This window comes from Rhinichthys klamathensis, unplaced genomic scaffold, assembly GCF_029890125.1.
Source record: "Rhinichthys klamathensis goyatoka isolate OS25496 unplaced genomic scaffold, OSU_Roscu_1.1 h1tg000004l_1, whole genome shotgun sequence".
Taxonomy (NCBI): domain Eukaryota; kingdom Metazoa; phylum Chordata; class Actinopteri; order Cypriniformes; family Leuciscidae; genus Rhinichthys; species Rhinichthys klamathensis.
Genome location: NW_026606557.1, coordinates 5,139,876 through 5,160,704, shown reverse-complemented (window position 1 = coordinate 5,160,704; position 20,829 = coordinate 5,139,876). Strand labels below are relative to the sequence as shown.

The 20,829-nt window shown below is 38.5% G+C and overlaps 1 protein-coding gene across 1 annotated transcript; it reads right to left on the bottom strand.

Moving 5' to 3' along the window:
- Positions 1–10,675: 10,675 nt before the first annotated feature.
- On the bottom strand, positions 10,676–19,473 carry LOC130086131 (adhesion G protein-coupled receptor E5). The gene is made up of 16 exons (XM_056252307.1): positions 19,361–19,473; positions 19,128–19,250; positions 18,740–18,783; positions 18,528–18,647; positions 17,233–17,386; positions 17,028–17,144; positions 16,751–16,938; positions 16,504–16,668; positions 14,846–15,040; positions 14,530–14,747; positions 14,359–14,425; positions 13,625–13,716; positions 13,251–13,419; positions 12,778–12,873; positions 12,284–12,383; positions 10,676–10,754 (listed from the first exon to the last, which is right to left on the bottom strand). The coding sequence occupies exons 1-15, from the start codon at positions 19,362–19,364 to the stop codon at positions 12,342–12,344; spliced, it is 1,794 nt and encodes a 597-aa protein (XP_056108282.1). The 5' UTR covers positions 19,365–19,473; the 3' UTR covers positions 10,676–10,754; positions 12,284–12,341.
- Positions 19,474–20,829: the final 1,356 nt, after the last annotated feature.

Sequence of the window (20,829 nt, the reverse complement as noted above, 5' to 3'; positions counted from 1 at the left end):
TCTGTCTCGCCCTCTTACTGTGTTGCTCAGCTACGAATTATTTTGTTTTGTATTGTTTTCCGATTAATCGATGCCGGCGAACCTGGAGGAGGGCCTGGACTTTGTGTCGGGGTTACCGGAGTCCAGTGGGAATACAGTTGTCCTTACCGTAGTGGATCGCTTTTCCAAGGCGGTCCACTTCATTCCCCTTCCCAAACTCCCCTCAGCCAAGGAGACCACCCAGAAGGTCGTCAACCACGTCTTTCGGATCCACGGTCTTCCGGAGGATGTGGTCTCCGACCGGGGGCCCCAGTTTGTCTCCCACCTCTGGAGGGAGTTCTGTCGACAGATTGGCGCTACTGCTAGTTTGTCGTCAGGATTCCATCCACAAACCAACGGCCAGACCGAGCGTGCGAACCAGGACCCTGGGAGGGCTCTCCGCTGTCTGGCCTCTCATAACCCTTCTTCCTGGTGCCAGCAGCTTACGTGGGTTGAGTATGCTGACAATACCTTGCCGGTGTCGTCTACTGGGTTATCCACGTTTTCTTGCTGTCTTGGGTATCAACCTCCTCTGTTTCCTTCACAGGGTCCCGAAGCTGCGGTTCCCTCAGTACAGGCGTTTATTAATCGATACCGGCGAACCTGGAGGAGGGCCAGGGAAGCACTTCTAAGAACTAGGGACCGCACCAAGAGATTGGCGGACCGCCGTCGGGCTGAGGCACCCAGGTACGTTTGTGGACAAAAGGTGTGGCTCTCCACCAAGGACCTGCCCCTTAAGGTGCCATCCAAGAAGTTGGCACCGCGGTTCATTGGGCCATACCCCATTGTTAAGGTGATCAGCCCGGTGGCGGTTCGGCTTCGGCTCCCGCATCCCCTTCGCCGAGTGCACCCGGTGTTTCATGTCTCTTGTGTCAAACCTTTTATTCTTTCCCTCTCTTCGTCTCATAAATTATTTTATGTTTTGTATTTTCCTTCAACCTTTTGGACAATAAATCCTATTCTCAATTGATCTGCTCTTGGGTCCTGTTGTCTGCACCTCCCTAACACTTATAATGTTTAAATATTGATATAAAACAGATATGTTTCTAATTCTGCGTATCTGAATTTGTGTAGGCTAGTCCACTGGTAGTGTACATTGGAATTTACTTTAATTCTACTTTACTCTTTCCCCTCCATTGACTGAATTTTCCAGCTATCCATGTTTTCACTGTTATACGGTAGGGGGCGCTATGACACATCTAGTACAGAATCTCCGGATCAAAACACAGAAGAAGCAGCTGAAACAAGTGATAGAAGATTGCTCACTCAAATGTAAAATAATGTGATCATTAAACTCTGTGTAAATCAAAACCGCTTCATGTTCCAAATGAAATAAAGCGTAACCCATGAAGAGAAAACGACTGTGAAGCTTTGGGGGTGTTGGACTCGATCTACTCCATCTGTGTTTTGATCATTGTTCTGAATCTGATCAAGGAGTAGTCTTTGACACAAATGAGATTTTCTCAACTTTTTTGTTTAAAATGTTGCCTTTCTTAATGAAACTTACCAAGATTCAAGTGTTGATCAAAAAGAATGCATGAAGCCAATTAAAAGTTTTTTTAAAATTAAAGTAAAATGTATTTTTTTTCTAAGTATAAAAAATAACATTTGAATATATAGGTGTCACGGATTCACCCAACGACACACCCCAGCCAGCTTCAACCCAACACACCTGGTCCCGATCGCAATCACCGGAGTTCTGATTTACCTTACCTGCACCTTCATCACTTCACTCACCACACCAGCTCTGCATATAAACCCCAGTCAGTCTACAGCTCACTGTTACCCCTTTTCCACCAACAAGAACCGGGTGTTGGTTCAGAGCCAGAGCCAGAGCCAGAGCTGGTTCGGAGTTGGTTCGACTGCCTTTCCACCGGCTAGAGAGCCACAACAAAGCCAGATCTTACGTCACTGCATACGTCTCATGTTGCCCAGCAACGCTAGTGCGGTAGCGCCAAACACAAATACGCCAGGCTTGTTCGAGATGCATCGGCTTCTCGCAGATCGATCGCCGCATGACATCAAAGCACTACGAAAGCGTTCCAAAAGCACAAGGAGTCGTATGATCTCCAAACACTCCCGCAGCTCCGATCGGTCCGCGCCGCTCCGATGCATCTCGAACAAGCCATCAACAATAATGGACGTTGCGTTACTATGGATGCTCATGGGTTTGCAAAAATACATCGGAATCCAACGCGTTTGTGCAGCTCGCCGTAACTTACATAGACGGATATTATAATCAAGCTGCTATTAGCTCGACTAGCTGCTATTTAAAAATGGCGGTCACAAGTTTCTATTCGTCTTGTTGGTCACGGTAACCCCGCCCCCAGCCCCTGACGCAAGCGGTTCTTACTTGGCTCTGTTCTAGACCAGCAATGATTTGGTGCTACTTAAGAACCACTTTTCCTGGTTCGGAGCTGGTGCTTTGCGTGTGGAAAAACAAAGAACCGAATTGAAACTAGGCTCTGGCTCCGAACCAGCACCAGCTCTGCCTTGGTGGAAAAGGGGTATGTCAGGTCTCGTCTTTTGATGCCAGTGACTCTCCGGTTCCTAACTCTTCTGTCTGGTTCCAGAATACTCAGTATATCTACGTAAGTATTGTCCTTCTACACTAACCTCTCAGTGTGTGTGTATATTCCAAGCAGCCTCTGTGTGCGGTGGTTCTCCGGGATTCTCCAAACCGCCTCTCTGTGTTCTCCAGTGGAATTCTCGGATCTCTATCAGGACTCCAGTGGTCAGCTATTTCCAGTATCTACGAGACGGCATCAAGTCCAAGTCTTCTCCCTGTGTTCCCCTGTGTGGATCTCGAAGCTCTTCCTGTATTCAGGAGTTGCATACAGTGTCTAAATAAAACCTGTTCATGCCATTCTCTGTGTCTTCATCCTTGCAGTAGTGTGACAATAGGCCTCCTGCAAGTGCAAAAATAATATATAAATAGTAAACTATAAGTATAATGTTAAGTTCACTTAAATAAAACTTGTAGTATACAACTACTAAACTAGTACTTTACTGAGAGTACACTAAAAGAAAACTTGCAAGTATTATTATTATTATTATTATTATACTTTATTGTCCCATTCCTGGGAAATTTGTCTTGGACAGCATGACACAGCCAGTGCACAACATCAATCACACACAATACAGGTCCTTCTAAAAAAATGAGCATATTGTGATAAAGTTAATTATTTTCCATAATGTAATGATAAAAATTAAACTTTCATATATTTTAGATTCATTGCACACCAACTGAAATATTTCAGGTCTTTTATTGTTTTAATACTGATGATTTTGGCATACAGCTCATGAAAACCCAAAATTCCTGTCTCAAAAAATTAGCATATTTCATCCGACCAATAAAAGAAGTATTTTTAATACAAAACAAAAAAGTCAACCTTCAAATAATTATGTTCAGTTATGCACTCAATAGTCAATACTTGGTCGGGAATCCTTTTGCAGAAATGACTGCTTCAATGAGGCAATCAGCCTGTGGCACTGCTGAGGTGTTATGGAGGCCCAGGATGCTTCGATAGCGGCCTTAAGCTCATCCAGAGTGTTGGGTCTTGCGTCTCTCAACTTCCTCTTCACAATATCCCACATATTCTCTATGGGGTTCAGGTCAGGAGAGCTGGCAGGCCAATTGAGCACAGTAATACCATGGTCAGTAAACCATTTACCAGTTGTTTTGGCACTGTGAGCAGGTGCCAGGTCGTGCTGAAAAATGAAATCTTCATCTCCATAAAGCTTTTCAGCAGATGGAAGCATGAAGTGCTCCAAAATCTCCTGATAGCTAGCTGCATTGACCCTGCCCTTGATAAAACACAGTGGACCAACACCAGCAGCTGACATAGCACCCCAGACCATCACTGACTGTGGGTACTTGACACTGGACTTCAGGCATTTTGGCATTTCCTTCTCCCCAGTCTTCCTCCAGACTCTGGCTCCTTGATTTCCGAATGACATGCAAAACTGAGCAACAGTCCAGTGCTGCTTCTCTGTAGCCCAGGTCAGGCGCTTCTGCTGCTGTTTCTGGTTCAAAAGTGGCTTGACCTGGGGAATGCGGCACCTGTAGCCCATTTCCTGCACACGCCTGTGCACGGTGGCTCTGGATGTTTCTACTCCAGACTCAGTCCACTGCTTCCGCAGGTCCCCCAAGGTCTGGAATCGGTCCTTCTCCACAATCTTCCTCAGGGTCCGGTCACCTCTTCTCGTTGTGCAGCGTTTTTTGCCACACTTTTTCCTTCCCACAGACTTTCCACTGAGGTGCCTTGATACAGCACTCTGGGAACAGCCTATTTGTTCAGAAATTTCTTTCTGTCTTACCCTCTTGCTTGAGGGTGTCAATGATGGCCTTCTGGACAGCAGTCAGGTCGGCAGTCTTACCCATGATTGCGGTTTTGAGTAATGAAACAGGCTGGGAGTTTTTAAAAGCCTCAGGAATCTTTTGCAGGTGTTTAGAGTTAATTAGTTGATTCAGATGATTAGGTTAATAGCTCGTTTAGAGACCCTTTTCATGATATGCTAATTTTTTGAGACAGGAATTTTGGGTTTTCATGAGCTGTATGCCAAAATCATCAGTATTAAAACAATAAAAGACCTGAAATATTTCAGTTGGTGTGCAATGAATCTAAAATATATGAAAGTTTAATTTGTATCATTACATTATGGAAAATAATGAACTTTATCACAATATGCTAATTTTTTGAGAAGGACCTGTACATACAATGACATGCAATAATAAGCAATAACACATTTCAATGAATTATATAAAAAACTAGCAGCATACTAGGCTACATCAGTTAAATGAAAAAATCTCTATTTAAAATTTTGATCACAGTTGGAACAAATGAGTTTTTATAATGATTAGACTTGCACAACAAGACCCTGAATCTTCTCCCTGATGGTAGCAAATTAAAATACTTATGTAAAATATGAGTATCATCAGAGACAATTCTTTTAGCTTGCCTTGAAATAGATGCCTCGTACTGTTCTTGTATGGTTTGTTTTTCCTCCCACCCTGTGATTTTTGAGCTGAATGCACCAGGCGTGCTAGTTTTGATTTAGATTGAACAGTCAGATTTCCATACCATGCAGTAATACAGTATCTAATTAAGCTTTCATAAACAGACTGATAAAATAGAAACAAAATCCTCTGGTTTACTCCAAACATTTTTAGCCTTCGCATGAAGTATAGCCTTATAGTATACTTGCAGTATAGAACTACTAAACTAGTAGTTTACTGAGAGTATACTTCAAAGTGTATTTTCATAAACTGAAAATTTGCTACAAGTATTCAAATAGTAAACTGCTACTATACCCATAAGTTCACTTGCAGTACAAATAAGAAACGTAATTATGAACTAGTTGTGCACTTAAATTTTACTATTGTTACACTTATAGTACACTTAAACATATACTTTTATATTCTACAAGTGGGCCAATTTAGTCCCAAGCGGTATTAAAATAGTACACTTACAAGTTTACTACTAGTACATATTGACATTAGTATACTTACTACATAAATTATACTTAAAAATATACTTGAACATTACTTAAGTATACTTCATAAAATTAACTTGAAGTGTACTTCTTTTTCGTAAGGGTGATCAAAATGTATGTTCTCTTTCTGATGCTGTTGTACTAGTGGACAATATTTTTTTGACACACCGTGGTACTACTTCACGTTCTGTGAGAATTATGTTTCCGGTTGTGAATGATTTATGGAGGGCAGGACAGGAGAGCGAAGCCAATCCATCAGTCTAATCCGGGGAGAGCATCTGAGAAAATTTTCTGCTTAGATCCTGGCCATTTCATCACTGACTGTAGAGCCTTGGAAGCAGAAAACAGCTGCTAAGACTAAAAACATGGCTTTTAAACAGTCTGTGTCTTATAGACCGTTTGTTTTGAATGGTACTGTTTCATAACCTGGCCCTAGCCAGATGAATTTCGCTCCGCCTAGCTTCACTCACATCCATCTGGAACCTCTTCCATTGAGAGTGATTTCTCCAACCAACTTTATGGTTTAGCCAATCAGGACGCAGGGCGGGAGTTTCATAGATGTGACGTAGTGGAGAAGCGACCGTGAGACTGTTTTGATTCAGACAACAATGGCGGCTCGCATCGAGGAAGCAAGCGTTAACATTGATGCTGCTATTTCATCCGTGTTGTCCAATCTACCTAATATTGTTTCATTAAAAGAACATCAGAGAACGGCTCTTAAGGCTTTTGTTGGTGGAAACGATGTTTTCGCCCTTCTCCCGACCGGATCACGGGTTGGCTTCGGTGTGAGTGGTTGAAATAGCACGTCGATAAAGATGACAGACAAGTGGCTTATCCAATCATATGCAAGGATTTTTGATAAGGCCCAGCCTTCTGAAACGCCATTTCAATGGATCGGTTCCAGATGGATGAATGAAGCTAGGCGGAGCGAAATTCATCTGGCTAGGGCCAGGTTAACTGTTTCATGCTGAATCAAAAGATCCCTTCAGCATCCTTGTGCCCAATCCCTGTGTTAAAGGATTAGTTCACTTCAGAATAAACATTTCCTGCTAATTTACTCTTCAGTTGAAAAGAAATTAAGGATTTATCTCCATGTAGTGGACTTCAACGGTTATCAACGGGTTGATAGCCAAACGATCTGGCATTTTCTACTCCAAATCTTTTTATTGGTTTTCAGTGACAGTACAGAACAGGACATCGTAAAAAACAGTAGAGCATAAAACAATGTCCATTATAAATACCTTACATGGAAGTTAATCGAACATATTAAATTATAAATGATTGAGATTAAATGCCTGTGGCTGACATTTAAAGCGAGAAAGTAATCAATTTGTGTTTCAGGTGAACGATTAGGAAAGTGAGGAAACTGCTCCTGTATAAAGTGTCTGATTTGAAAGAACTGAAATAAGTGATGACTCGGTAGGTTATACTTTTTAGAGTATAAACCTTAAAACCTTTAAACCTTGAGAAGGCCATTAGATGACCAAAGGCGAAATGCAGGATTTAAGCTAGATGAGGGAAAAAAGTAATTGTTGAGGATGGGCATGTGAATAGAGCCTCTATGTAAACCATGGTGTTTCCTTGGACCCAAATTTTAAGGGAGTTAGTGACTATTGGATTGTCGGAGACTCTGTTTACAACTAAGGGCAGCTGAGAACAGACAACAGAGTAGAGAGTGCTTTTCACTGATGAAGTTTCCGTATGCACACAGGGAGGACAATTGTCAGAATAGATATCCCTGTTCCAAAAGAGAAGCGTATTGATGTTACAGGCCCAGTAATACTGCTGAAAGATGGGAAGTGCAAGGCCTCCCTTAGCTTTAGGAAGTTGTAGAATTGATGTAAGATTGATGAAATTGATGTAGAATTGATGAAATATGTATATATATATATACTTTCTTAACTACAAATGCTTGTCTTGCACGTCCACGACTTCACGAATTACTTAATCACATTGGAAAGGTCACGCGGTAACTTGACGTAGGTGGAAAATGTAGGGTAGGGCGAAAAACTCTCCCCAACCTCTCTTTCTCCTCCAACCTCAAAATTGTCCAACATCGTTGTTTTACCTTTTTTTTTTTTTTTTTTTTTTTTTGTAAAGGCCGTTTAACTTAGTCATTGTAAACACTAGGTCAGTACTTCCGCCTATGTCACGCGTGACATTTCAACGTGATTACGTAATGTGTTGCGCATCACAGCTAGTGCAAGACAAACATTTGTGGTTAAAAAGTATATTTTAGAATATGACCGATGGTTTGGCTAGATAAGACCCTTATTCCTCGGCTGGGATCATGATTGAAGCTCCATTGAAACTGCAATGGAATGTTTTCCTTAAAAACCTTAATTTCTTTTCGACTGAAGAAAGAAAGAAAGAAATGAAGAGCTTGCATGATGTGGGAGTGAGTAAATTATCAGGAAATTTTAATTCTGAAGTGAACTAATCCTTTAAGTGAACCTTTTGAAAGATTGATTGTTGACTCTGTAGGTTGGCTGGCCAAATCTAAAACTGGGTATTGGCATGTTTTGCCAATTATGTGTTGCCCGATTTACTATCCAAAGGCTATTCCGCTGCGCATGATTAAAGTGCATCACTCTGGTGGTGAAATAGTTGAAGTTTTGTAATAATTTCGGTCTACCCCAAATGATTCAGACAGACCAGAGCTATGAGATTTTGCATTTGTCACTCCTGATAGCAGTCTGCAATATAAGGTAATGGTTTTTGTTCAGCATGCAAAATGCTCCAGGCACTTTCTAGCGCTTGATGCAGAGAGTTCTGTCAGGAGTGACAAATTGAGAGTCATATTTAGATGATTTGGCGATGGAGTTGGATAAGCTGGGAAAATCATGTGAGTAGTCTGGAAACGGTGTTCAGCCATTTGGCTGATGCTTCCTTGACTTTTAAACCTTTCAAAGCGTCAGTTTGCAGAGGCAGATATCACATTAACAGGTAAACAGCTAGGTCAGGGGCATGTGAAGCCTGTGATGGCTAAAGTGAGCGTGATTCTTGATTTTTTGTCCCTCACTCCCAGTAATAAGCGAGTGCTTTGAATAGTTTTGGGAATGGCAGGATACTATCAGGTGTTTTGTTATAACTTAGCAACGGTAAGACCTCTTCAGTAGTTAGAAATTCGAAGTTCGAAAGGAATGTAAGGTTTGAGCATGCTTTCGCTGCCAAAGATTTATTTGTGCAAAGTGCCTGTTCTGTCTGCATCTGATTTTACACAACATTTTTAGGTGAGTGTGGATGCGAGAACGGTACGCCTTGGGCGTAAATTTCATCTAACAGTTGGGGACAATAAACAAAAAAATTCTCAAGAGCAATTTTTGAAGGGGACACAAATAATACAGCCAAAATTGTGCTTAGGCTCACCATGCAGTCATATTATAATTATTACATTATCTTCTGTCCTCCACATAGTTTTTTTATGTTTCGTCTGGGACAGAGGACATCTCTTACTTAGATATTCAACTGCAGCAAGCCCATTGATCTGCCACTTAATCATATTGAGCAAAAACACAATGGTAGATCTACAATATGAGGCTATATCAGTTCACACATAGGCTTATCGCCATGTTAGTTGTAGTGGGAGACTTACTATCCAACAAGCTACGGTATTAAACAAGCTACCAAACAAGCTAGGTAATAAGATAATCGCTAACATTTCGGACTCATGGAAAAATACATCGGTTATCATCTTTTTTTTGTCATGACTAATTTATTAACGACTCAGCATCATCTGTATTAAAGAGAAATTAATCACTTCATCCGATGTTTAAAGTGAATAAAATAGCCTTGACAGCCTAGTCCACAACTACTGAAGAACTTTGTTTTCTCCCACCGGACTTGTGTGTGTAGATGAGGTAAAGGGGGAAAGCAGGCAGTGGACCAAAGCACTGTGAGGCAAGGGAGGGGGGACTCAAAATGTTTTTTATTTTGCAACGTTTGCGTTTTCTGCGTTTTTTTTTTTGTGGTTTTGAGTATGGGGTCTCATGATAATGTGATGAAGTGTTTCTTGACAGAAAGAGAACCAAACCTCTATGCTTTGACATGTTTTTCTTCCTGTTGGGAACATAAGGGGAGGGAGCCAGTTTGTTTGTATTCTGGTTTTCTCATGTTTATGAGTAGAAAGGGAAAGAGAGAAGAGTTATGTTAGTATCCTCTGTTTCTTTTATTAGGTAAGTTAAAGGACTCCTGGGTTAGTTATGTATGATTTGTTTGTTGTTGTTTTGGCCATGCTCTTCCTGAAGTTATTTTCCCCTATTATTGTTATTTATTATTCGTATGACTGTTATTATCATTTGTGACTAATTAAAAGTTAATTTAGTTGAATTGTTGGTAGTGTTGTTGATGATCATCCTGTTTCTCTCTGGTTATTTTCTTTGACTATTTTTGTCTTTTGGCATTTGCTCAGATAGGCAGCTAGGTAACAATATTGGCAGACAGATGTGCAGACATAATCACATCTCCATAATTAAATCTTCACAACAAATATCATGAGCCAATTATAAGAATAATTTATTAAGCATAATGTGTCGTGATATGGTACAAGCAGACAAAAGAAATGATACATAGATATAATAAAATAAAAAACACATTGGAAAATTCTTTACACTATTAAATGTTTGGGGTGAGATACATTTATTCAGAAAGGACACATTAAACTGATCAAAAGTGACCGTAAAGACATTTATAATGTTACAAAAGATTCTACTTCAAATAAATGCTGTTCTTTTGAATGTTGTTTTAACCAAAGAATCCCGAAAACAAAAATATTAAGCAATAAAACTGTTTTCAACATTGATAATAATAAAAAAAATGTTTCTTGAGCAGCAAATCAGCATATTATGTCCACTTTGCCATCACGGGAATAAATTACATTTGAAAATATATTCCAATAGAATATTTTAAATTGTGAAACTATTTCACAATATTACAGTTTTCATTGTATTTTAAAAAAATAAATGCAGCTTTGGTGAAAAAATAATAATAAACCGACCCCAAACTTTTGAATGGTAATGTACAGTATGTAGAATGTTCTTGTTTTTAACCTAAATAAATAGAAGAGAAATTCATGGTAAAAGTACTTTGAGAACTTAAAAAGTGCAAAAGAAATAATCAGAGACAACATTATGATGACAATCTTTAAAGGCATTATTTAAAAAAATGACCCTAAGGGAAAGAAAAGTTTCCCTAAATGAAGAATCACCCAAATACATTATCATTTCCATAGAAAGCAGATATAGAGATATGTGGCACTTCAACTTGCAAATGAACGATAAAGTCGATGGTCTGTTGACAATAGGGGTGCGTGATATGACCAAAGCCATATCATGATATGAATAATTTTATTTCACAATACCGATATATATATCACGATATAGCTTGCTTTAAATAACGGTATAACAAATCACACCATCACATAAAAAAAAAACGAATTCTAGCCTAACTAACATAAGTAAAATAAACAAACAAGCTAACTAACTAAAAAAACAAAAAACTAATTAAAATATGTATTTTAATGTTTCAATTTTAATGGTGATTTTAATATTCACGTTTGCTGTCATTAGAACACTCTATCAAAGGAGTTCCTCAGCCTCATTAAGTCCAGTGGATAGTTGACTCAACTCAACTCTTGTACTTTCCTATGGGGTGGCAATTAGTGATATTGTTACATCTGATTTTATGCTTTCGGACCATAAGCCAATATTATTTTCTACTTCTCTTCCCTGCCTTTCTCATTCCTCTACTGTAGATGTAACATTGTCTCGGTCCTATTCCCCTCAGTTCAGCTCAAAATTTACCGAGCACTTCATGAAATCCTGTGCACATTCGTTTTTGGATTCACCGCTATTGGACCTCGATGCCGACGAACATCTCGCTCTATTAAACTCTGCTTGGCTGAATGCCCTAAATGAAACTGCTCCGCTTAAGCTGCCAATTAATTTCAGAATTGATTTTAAAATCCTCTTATTTGTTCATAAATCTCTGCATGACAAAGCCCCCAGCTATCTATCTGAACTGCTGCAACCATATACTCCTTCGAGAAGTCTGAGATCAAGCGACAAAAACCTGTTATTAGTCCCACATTCCAGAGCTTTTTCTGTGGTCGGCCCTCGGTTGTGGAACAATTTGGCCTTAGAAATTAGGATCGCCTCTTCTGTGACCACTTTTAAGTCACTTCTAAAGGCGCACTTGTTTTCCATGGCCTATATTTAAGGTTGGTTGGTTGGTTTTACTATTTTCCATTGAGTCTGATACTGTTTTTGCCACTCATGATTCATTCCATTTTAAATTGGAGTCTGATACTGTTTTGTCACTTCTGTTTTACCATTTTATATTTGAGTCTGATACTGCTTTGCTTCTCCTGTTTTAACGTTGCTCTCATTTGTGTTGTGTTGCTATGTAGGTACTATTTCGTTTTCATTTCTGCTGTTCTGTAAAGCACTTTGGCCAGCCAGTGGCTGTCGTAAAAATGTGCTATATAAATAAAAATGAACTTGAACTTGCTTAAAGCGCTTGAACTGTTGAAATCACTTATTTTTTAAACCGTAATGCTTAAAAATGCATATAGACGATAAGCTTTCGAGACTGTACAGAAAGGCAATGTCACGTGAGCGTAACCACGATAGAGACGATAGTCCAAAATCTCTAGTGGTTGACAAACTTCTACCGGTTAATTGTGTTTACCAGTATATCGCCCACCCCTAGTTGACATAGCATGACATGTGAGATCCATAGAAAATGGATGTGGTTTCCATAGAAAGCGATAATTTGGCACTTCAACTTGCAAATGAATAATAAAGTCGATGATCTGTTGACATGGCCTCTTAAATGTGGGATTCGCCAGTGTGCTGAACACTCTTGGAGGTCTGTAAAAGAGTGCAGACAATTGGATATTTTGTCAAGCTCATTTACATTCACAATCACAACAAGTTATTACAGGATTAAAATGCTCCGGTGATCATCGCCTCCCTTGAGAAGCTAATGTTTCCCATCTGAACGAGCAATTAGCATGTGATCTCTTATGTCCTTGTAATTGTTGTGACGAGGACACTTCAACTCATGCCCTGATAGACGAGGATTTCAAAGCAACAAGTAAACACTTTTCATGTAATCAAAATGTTAATGTGCACACGTCAGTACTGCTGTGGCATTTGCAAACTCCACATGTGACATAAATCCAACAACGGATATGCAGCTCAACCTCGAACTGCATTTCGGCGTAGCAAGAGCTAAACGGTCCCTAACTGAGAGTGAGTTTACCTGGGATTTGCTTGTTTGGTTTGAGCCGAACTCTGAATATTTCCTCTTCTGTGGTGCACAGATACATGACAGGAATTTGGCATACTCTTCTCTCACCTGTGGGGAAATTAAAAAGACATTTATCACATATCACAAATCAGATCACAGATGGCTGTGATGGAACTAAATTCTACTGACTACTTTTTTTAGGGACTTCGATTGTCATGGGATCTTTACAGTCGACATGAAACCAAATTTACAAATATAATAATAATTTGAAGAACTACCATATTATTAAACCTGGTCACCGCTCACTAAACAATCTCCTATTATAAATGAACTGCAATTCATTCTAATGTTCATTTTGAGTCAGAGTTTATTGTTTATTATTACCTGTCTCAGGCTTTCTATTTATTGACAAAGCCATGATTGATCTATAATTCCATATTTGATGCTAATCTGTGTATCTCAGTTAGTGGAGAAACAGGACTCACTTGTTTTGAGAGCCAGCAATGCATGATGAACATCAGCACCCCCTGGAGGCTGCTTAGTATAGTGAAGATGTATGACATTGCCAGGGTGTCCTTATTAAACTGAAAACAGCCAAACACCCACATGATGCCGAGGACACACAGCTGAGCAATCGCAGTGACCGTAAATGCCCTGTAGGTGGAGATAAAGATGTGAAAGCTCACTAAAAGCATATATATTAATGCATATTAGACTGATTTCTGAAGGATCATGTGACACTGAAGTAATGATGCTGAAAATTCAGCTTTGACATCACAGGAATAAATGACATTTTAAAATATATTCACATAGAAACAATTATGGCAGTGCACATACAGGGTTTAAAAACATTTCTCACTTGATTTTGCGTAGATTGTTTAAGTCTGGGTTGAGGGAGGAAAATTTTTCCGCCAGCTTCCATATTGTTATGAGGAAGAAGAATACATTAACCTGAAACAAACAGGAAAAACTGTGTTTAAACAATTGATTTCATCCTTTCAATTTCTTTCACAGCCAATTTTGACTGCTGGTATGTGGGACTTTTCAGTAATAGCCTAAACTTTGATGTCCTATCACTTTATAAAACATTTGAAAACACATGGCTTTTGTTGTGAGAACTACTCGATACAGTATATTTGATCAACAATATATATATATATATATATATATATATATATATAAGTTGTTTACCTGCAGGCTGAAAAATGGATATATCTAAATTATGGCTTTAATTCAACTATATTATTTAATATAACTAAACCAACTTAAATACTTTAAGTTATAACAATAAGCACTTTTTTGTGCTTGAAGTAGATTACAGGTAACCATTTTTTACAGTGTGTCGGCTGCGTCCCAAATTTTGCGCATTAAAAATTACAATTGTCTCCCATTGCAAAAAAAATGTCATTGTGGAAAGCCATTTACCCATTTAGTTATTTATATTCTTTTTATGTCTATTAATGTTTATTTTCAAATAAATGAAATAAAATGTCATTGTGACTCTTGCGACATCACATGTCACTCAGTCCTGTCTTTGCCTTTCAGATCCTGTTTTCTAATCTATTTGTGGAAAGTGCAACGGTAGCTACTTACAATAATTATGGCACAAACTGGCCCGTAAAAACTCCAGATGAAGCCATCTTCAATGTTGAGCCAACAGCTAAAGACAAGGGAAACCATCTTAATAACATCTAAATAACATCTAAATAACATCTAAAAAATAATAACAAAATTCTGATTAGACATCAGTTGTCTAAAACTCACTAGCCATCAGTGCCATATCCACTTGAATGCGCTGCGGCTGAAATTGCAACGATACCAGCAGGAACTCCATAACCAGCGGCAATCATATAGATGGGTCTCAGCGTTGTGTTGAAGACCAGCACCACCATACGGAAGAGCTGCACTCCTTCCAGACACATCCAGCAGAACGAAGCCAGGAAGAAATAGTGCAGAACACCCGCAACAACAGCACAGCCCACCTGAACCGCAGCACGAGGACAGGAAGAGAACACACACAGGACGTTTATGATCAGAACTATGAACTCGCGCAAAGCCACATACTACGGAGATTACGTACCTTATTCTCGGTGCGGGCGATGCCCACGAGGAACACGAAGTAGGCGATGAAGAGGCTGACGCAGAGGTGCAGGTGGATGGTGTTGCGAGTGCTCTGGATAGATCGCACCAAGTAAAATGTTGCAATGCAGATGAGGAGGCAGACCAGAGACAGCGGCAGTCCCACCCATGTGATCAGGGTCAGCTCGTATACATCCTGGTTAAGAAAGTAAAACAAGATTTCACCTCACGATTAATGTGTGATCTTTGGAAGCTTGTTTCCGCAACAGAATCAAATAAGGTTCTGACTTTTTTTTCCTCACAATTGCAAGATATGCAAGTTCAAAATTGCAAGTTTACATCTCGCAATTCGAACTTTTCTCAGAATTCTGAGTTTACATCTCACAACTCTACGGAGCCCCTAAAGGGACATATGGTGATGAAAAAAATATGAGATGGGAGGAAAAAATATATTTCGATGCTTTTTGAGTTCTCTCACAAAACTTGGGGAAACACAAAAGCCTTGACATATAATTTGACCTCATATCAATCACCATTTCCCTTTAGGGGCTCCGTACAATTCTGATTTTGTCCTTTATCAGTTTACATCTCAGAAAATGACGAGCTTATATTGTGCGATTACTTCAGAATTCAGAAATAAAGTCAGAATTCAAAAAATATATTGCAAGAAAAAAAGTGTCAATATTGTGAGATAAAAAGTTCCCTTTTTATATGTTTTTTAGTGCTGTCAAACAATTAAAATATTTAATCGCAATTAATCGCATAAATGTCATAGTTAACTCGCGATTAATCACACATTTTTATCTATTCTAAATGTCTCATGATTTCTTTTTGTTCCATTATTTTTTTCTCATTTTAATGCTCTTATCAACATGGAAAAGTGGATCGGCTTGCTTTGTGCGAGTGTTTTTTTATTGAAAACAACATTGACAATACTGTGTTCAATTTCACACTAACATTCTCACTTGGAGCAAATAATCTCTCACACAATGTAACACTGTCCATCAATAAAAGGGTGAAAGAAATACTGACGAGGTCCTGATATTGACGAGGGGGCGGAGAATTCACATCAGCTGTGTGTGTGTGTGTGTGTGTGTGTGTGTGTGTGCTTGGCCATCATCAAGTGGTGTTTCAGACTGGACGTGCTGCGATGATGATAGCTCAGTTCACAACGACAAAACACACAGATCACTTTGGTCTTGTCAATGCAACCATTTGGCAACTTTTTAAAAGTAAACTTTCCATTCAGAATCTTATTGGCATCCATTTCGGCGTCTCGCGCTCGTCATCCACTCAGAACGTAACGTTAACCAACTATTTGGCCGGCTCGCAAGCCCAAACAAGTGTGTGCGGCGTGCCTGTTGTTTTGTTTCCGGTCTAGCTAGATCCGCTTGCGCTTTGGTCGACAAGCAACAAAACGTCCTCGCGCGGCGCAAAGGCATTGAAATGAATATGTAATATGCGCATGCCGCGCCCTGTTGCAAAAGCATGTGAAAAAAACTACAAAGTTTGCTAGGCCAAACGCGTTAATCGCGCGATAAAAAAATTTACGCCGTTAAAATGGGTTTGCGTTAACGCCGTTAATAACGCGTTTAACTGACAGCCCTAGTTTCTATATGACCATTTCTAAATGTTCTGTTTGACAATAAGGGTACAAACCCCAATATCATAGAGAGCCATGAGCACAGCGAAGCTGCTGAGATGATTACAGGAGCAGACAGTCTGGACATCACTGGAGCTCACTGTAGTGCAGCCTTCCTTTGACCACGCGCCCCCTTCCAGCTCAGGATCCCAAAACACACAGGTATGATTCTCATCTGATCTCTGGAGAGAAACATGCATTAACAATACATCACACTGGTGGAACACATTGTATGTGGTACATTGAGAGCAAACTGTCCCATACCTCCAAGTGAGAAAACGTGAGAGTTACTGATTTCTCCAGACTGGCAGTCTCTGTGTTACTAACAGTGGCGGTTAATACTTTTGAATTGATCTTGAACGTCTGCTTTTTCTGTGTCTCTAAATGGTTAAAGTAGTGTTTGAGTGAATTTCCCAGATCTTTGTAGCTGAGGAGAGCTGCAGTGGTAAAGCCTGGTTGATGCACAAAGACAGTACAAATTTGTGTTTAAAAAGGTATGGTCATATTACATTACTCTGTAAATGTGATCAAGAATATATACCGAGGTATGTATTTCCCGTTGCTGTGTCCCAGTGGGATGCAAACCGTGTACTGTTGGTGGATATATCGAAATCACCCTCGGGTCGAGAACTGCCTCTTTTTACCAACAGCTCCACCTCTGATGGACGAAACCCCACATTAATAATGAACAGACTGAAGGTGTGTGCTACTGAAGTGTTATATTTCCGTTTAGACCTGTTTCTTACCAGTTTCAGTGGCGGATCTCTTAGTCTGGCTTTCTGACAGCAGAGGTCCTATCAGTTTTAGCATGTTTTCCACAATATTAAACAGCACTGACACTTCATGGTTATTACCTTGGAAGCCACCGCGAAGTAGATTATCTAAAGCTCTCATAAAAGCCTGTATGGGTAAAATGGGACAGATTTGTGTATTAAGATGATGTTTGAGTATAAGCACTTATTTGAGCTGAGCCGTTTTAATCAGAGATACTTTATTTAATGTATGCAAGGCTCTTTAGCACATGGTTTTAGCATATGTGAAAAAGAAGTATACTTAGCAAACATATACTCATTATGGACATAATATGCTTTAAAAGATTATACTTGAGTGGGAACTAAATGTTTTCAGTCGCTTAATTGCATGTTTATTAAAAAGTAAATAAAATGTTGTTTAAGTTTATGCTAGATGCGATTAGCTGAAATTTAGAGTGCTATTTTGACCCACTTAATTCTTAATTCCATCTTTATACGCAATTTCATAATTACTTCTTTTGTCTTTGAAATATGGTTAAAATATACTGACAAGCATTTATGAAAAAACTAAAATATACTTTAATTAGTGATGTCAAATCGATCTCGATTAATCACATCTAACATAAAAGTTTGTGTTTACGTATGTGTGTGTATATATATATATATTATTAAATTTACATATATCATATAAATGTCTTTGTGTGCGCGCATCTGTGTATGTATGTACATACACACACACACACACACACACATATATATATATATATATATACAGTATGTGTATATATACAGTAAATGTGTATACATATGTGTGTATACAGTATACACACACACACACACACACACACACACACACACACACACACACACACACACACACACACATACTTAATATTGTATACATATATACACACATATGTAAACACAAACTTTTATGTTAGATGCTATTAAGATTTGACAGCACTAACTTTAATGTAATTTCTATTGAAACTTGTAGGTCATATATTTATAAATATATTTGTAATGATACATTTGTAAATATTTTGCACATTTAAAATATATTAAAAGTAAATGTAATACCGAAAAACAGACTACTTATATTAAATACTTTGCATATGCACATCGAAATAACGATTTGCTTTAAGTACACTTAAGTGGCTTTTTATTTCATTAATATTGTATGATCTACTTTTTAAGATTTGAAGTACACTACAAGTGCACATTCAGTACAATTAGTCACTTATTTTTCACAAGGGTATACATAAGTATTGTATTTTACAAGGTGTCACCTCCAGAAGTCTTTCTCCGTCCACTTGTGTAAAATGCTCCTTCGTGACAGACTCATTCCCACTCAGTGCCAAACAGCTGTTGGCCATCAGAGAGACAAGTTCTGTTAGCTCTGGAGATGCCTACACAGACAACACAGAGAAAAAGAGAGATCAGCACTCTAGTTGATTATGAATGACTGTAATATTCTGTATCAGTAATCTAGACAAATTACCTGGGATCCTTTGCTCTTGCTTATAAACGTGTTACACTTAAGCTCTGAAAAAAAAAATGATATAACTATTATAACATCGCAGAAGAAACAGTGCAGCTGTGATCACAACTGATATCCAGACCAACAGTCAAAAAAGCCACAAATATTATTTAATATCACTAAATCAACCCAATATATACCAGCAAAACTAGTTAAATTAGGGTTAAATCAGGAAGAAATAGCTATTTAAATATCAATTGCAGGTTACTACTTTTTACAGTAAAATTTTTACTGAATATTTTGCATTAATGGTGCTCAGGCAGCCGTTGTGTGCTATGAATGTTTGGAAAGCATGACATTTAGAAATATTTCGGAAACCAAAAGGATCAGATCTTAACAGAACACTAACCTGTGCATTTCATTTGTTTGTGTCCATAGTTGGTGAATCCTGACTTACACACACACTCTTGGCCGTCTTTGCTGTTTGTGCAGGTTCCTCCTCCACAGATAGATGTATCAATGTCACACACACCTTTAATAACATGAAAACAACATGTTGGAGAGAAGGATCTGACATTTATCAAAAATAATCTGACATTTCAATGTGTCAAGACTTGGACTTTACAGTTTTAAAGAACCTACTCATGCAGAGTTCATTTAAATCAGTGAAATTAGTTTCTCCTGACTTCAGTGTGAAGCCCTCAGCACAGATGCAGTAATTTGAACCGGGGGTGTTATGACATGTTGCATTTATTCCACAAAAACTGGGATCGTCGCATTCATTTCCGTCTGTTATTCAGGGACAGACAATAAACATGTTACATGAAAACTCTCACATTAGACCAAAGCAATGTTGCACAATAGATGGCCAGAAAATGTCTATAGCTCTAATACTTTCTTACCAATACACTGAACTCCTTGTTCTGCAATAAAGATCTCTTGCCCATTGCTGGAAATGTAGCCAGTTTTACATGTGCATGAATAACTTCCTTCAGTATTGGTACATTCTGCATTAGGACCACACACACCACTTATATTCGTACATTCATTGAAGTCTGAAATGAGATGAACAGAGATTCAGATGTTGTTTCTGCTACACAGAGGTCATATGAGATGCATCATATCAAGCTCTCTTTACCTTGGCATTCGGCTGGTTCCGCTCCTGTGAAATTGTGAATTGGTGTGAACCCTACGTTACAATGACAGTAGTAACTTCCATTTGTATTGAAGCATTTTGCATTTTCTCCACAGACGGGCGGCAGAATAGTCTTACACTCATCTGCATCTATATAATGACAGAAAATGTATGAATAACCACAGAACTTTTTCTTTATTTTTGGTTACAGTTTATTAATGAGTGCATGCAGATTCAGTTCATAAATGTGTCCTATCCGCAATATAATTTGTAGCTATTTTTTTAATTACAGCTATTTTTTAAATAATATTAAACTATATCAACAAAACTTGTTTATCATTTTTTTGTGGGGCCAGTATAAATGTAGACGTATAATCCAAGTAAAATCCTGTTGAGCCCTGATATTGCTTAAAGCTCTTGAAAAAGAGTTGTATATCATATGTTAGTCTTTTTATCCATACCTTTGCAATTTCCACTTTTCCTTTCAAATCCAACATCGCAGGTCGTCACCATCATGATGTTCTCTGTCAGTGCCAATAGAAGACCTATAAACACAAATAAAAAGTGTCTGTTACTGCATGTTTAGTGTCTTTGGTGAACAGCCTGATGCACATACAAAAGTCCAAATGTCTGAGACCACATTAATTTTTGTTTAAATATATATATATTTTTTTTAATTTATCACCTGCATATAAACAACAAAATACTGAGACATTCTGATTTTCATGTTCATTTCCAATTCAACTTTTTACTCTTCAAGTAATGTAATTTAAACGTTTGTATTTAATAGAAAATAGAAGCATTTTCATTATTGGCCTTGACTACTGTAAATGAACTGTTTGTAAACATTGGTGCCATTGAGCATCAACAGTCGTGCATGTCAAACTAAGCCATGTTTTTGCCTTTCTAATCTTATATATACTGTAATTCATGCTGCCAAAATCAGCCTTTATTTATCGCCCATAATGGCTAAATT

What these genes read in the sequence shown, in the direction of transcription:
- LOC130086131 (XM_056252307.1), bottom strand. An exon ending in GGATATGGCACTGATGGCTA is followed by an intron (nt 14,426 to 14,529) that starts GTGAGTTTTAGA and finishes CCTTGTCTTTAG; the next exon opens with CTGTTGGCTCAACATTGAAG. An exon ending in ATTGCTGGCTCTCAAAACAA is followed by an intron (nt 12,874 to 13,250) that starts GTGAGTCCTGTT and finishes ATTTCCCCACAG; the next exon opens with GTGAGAGAAGAGTATGCCAA.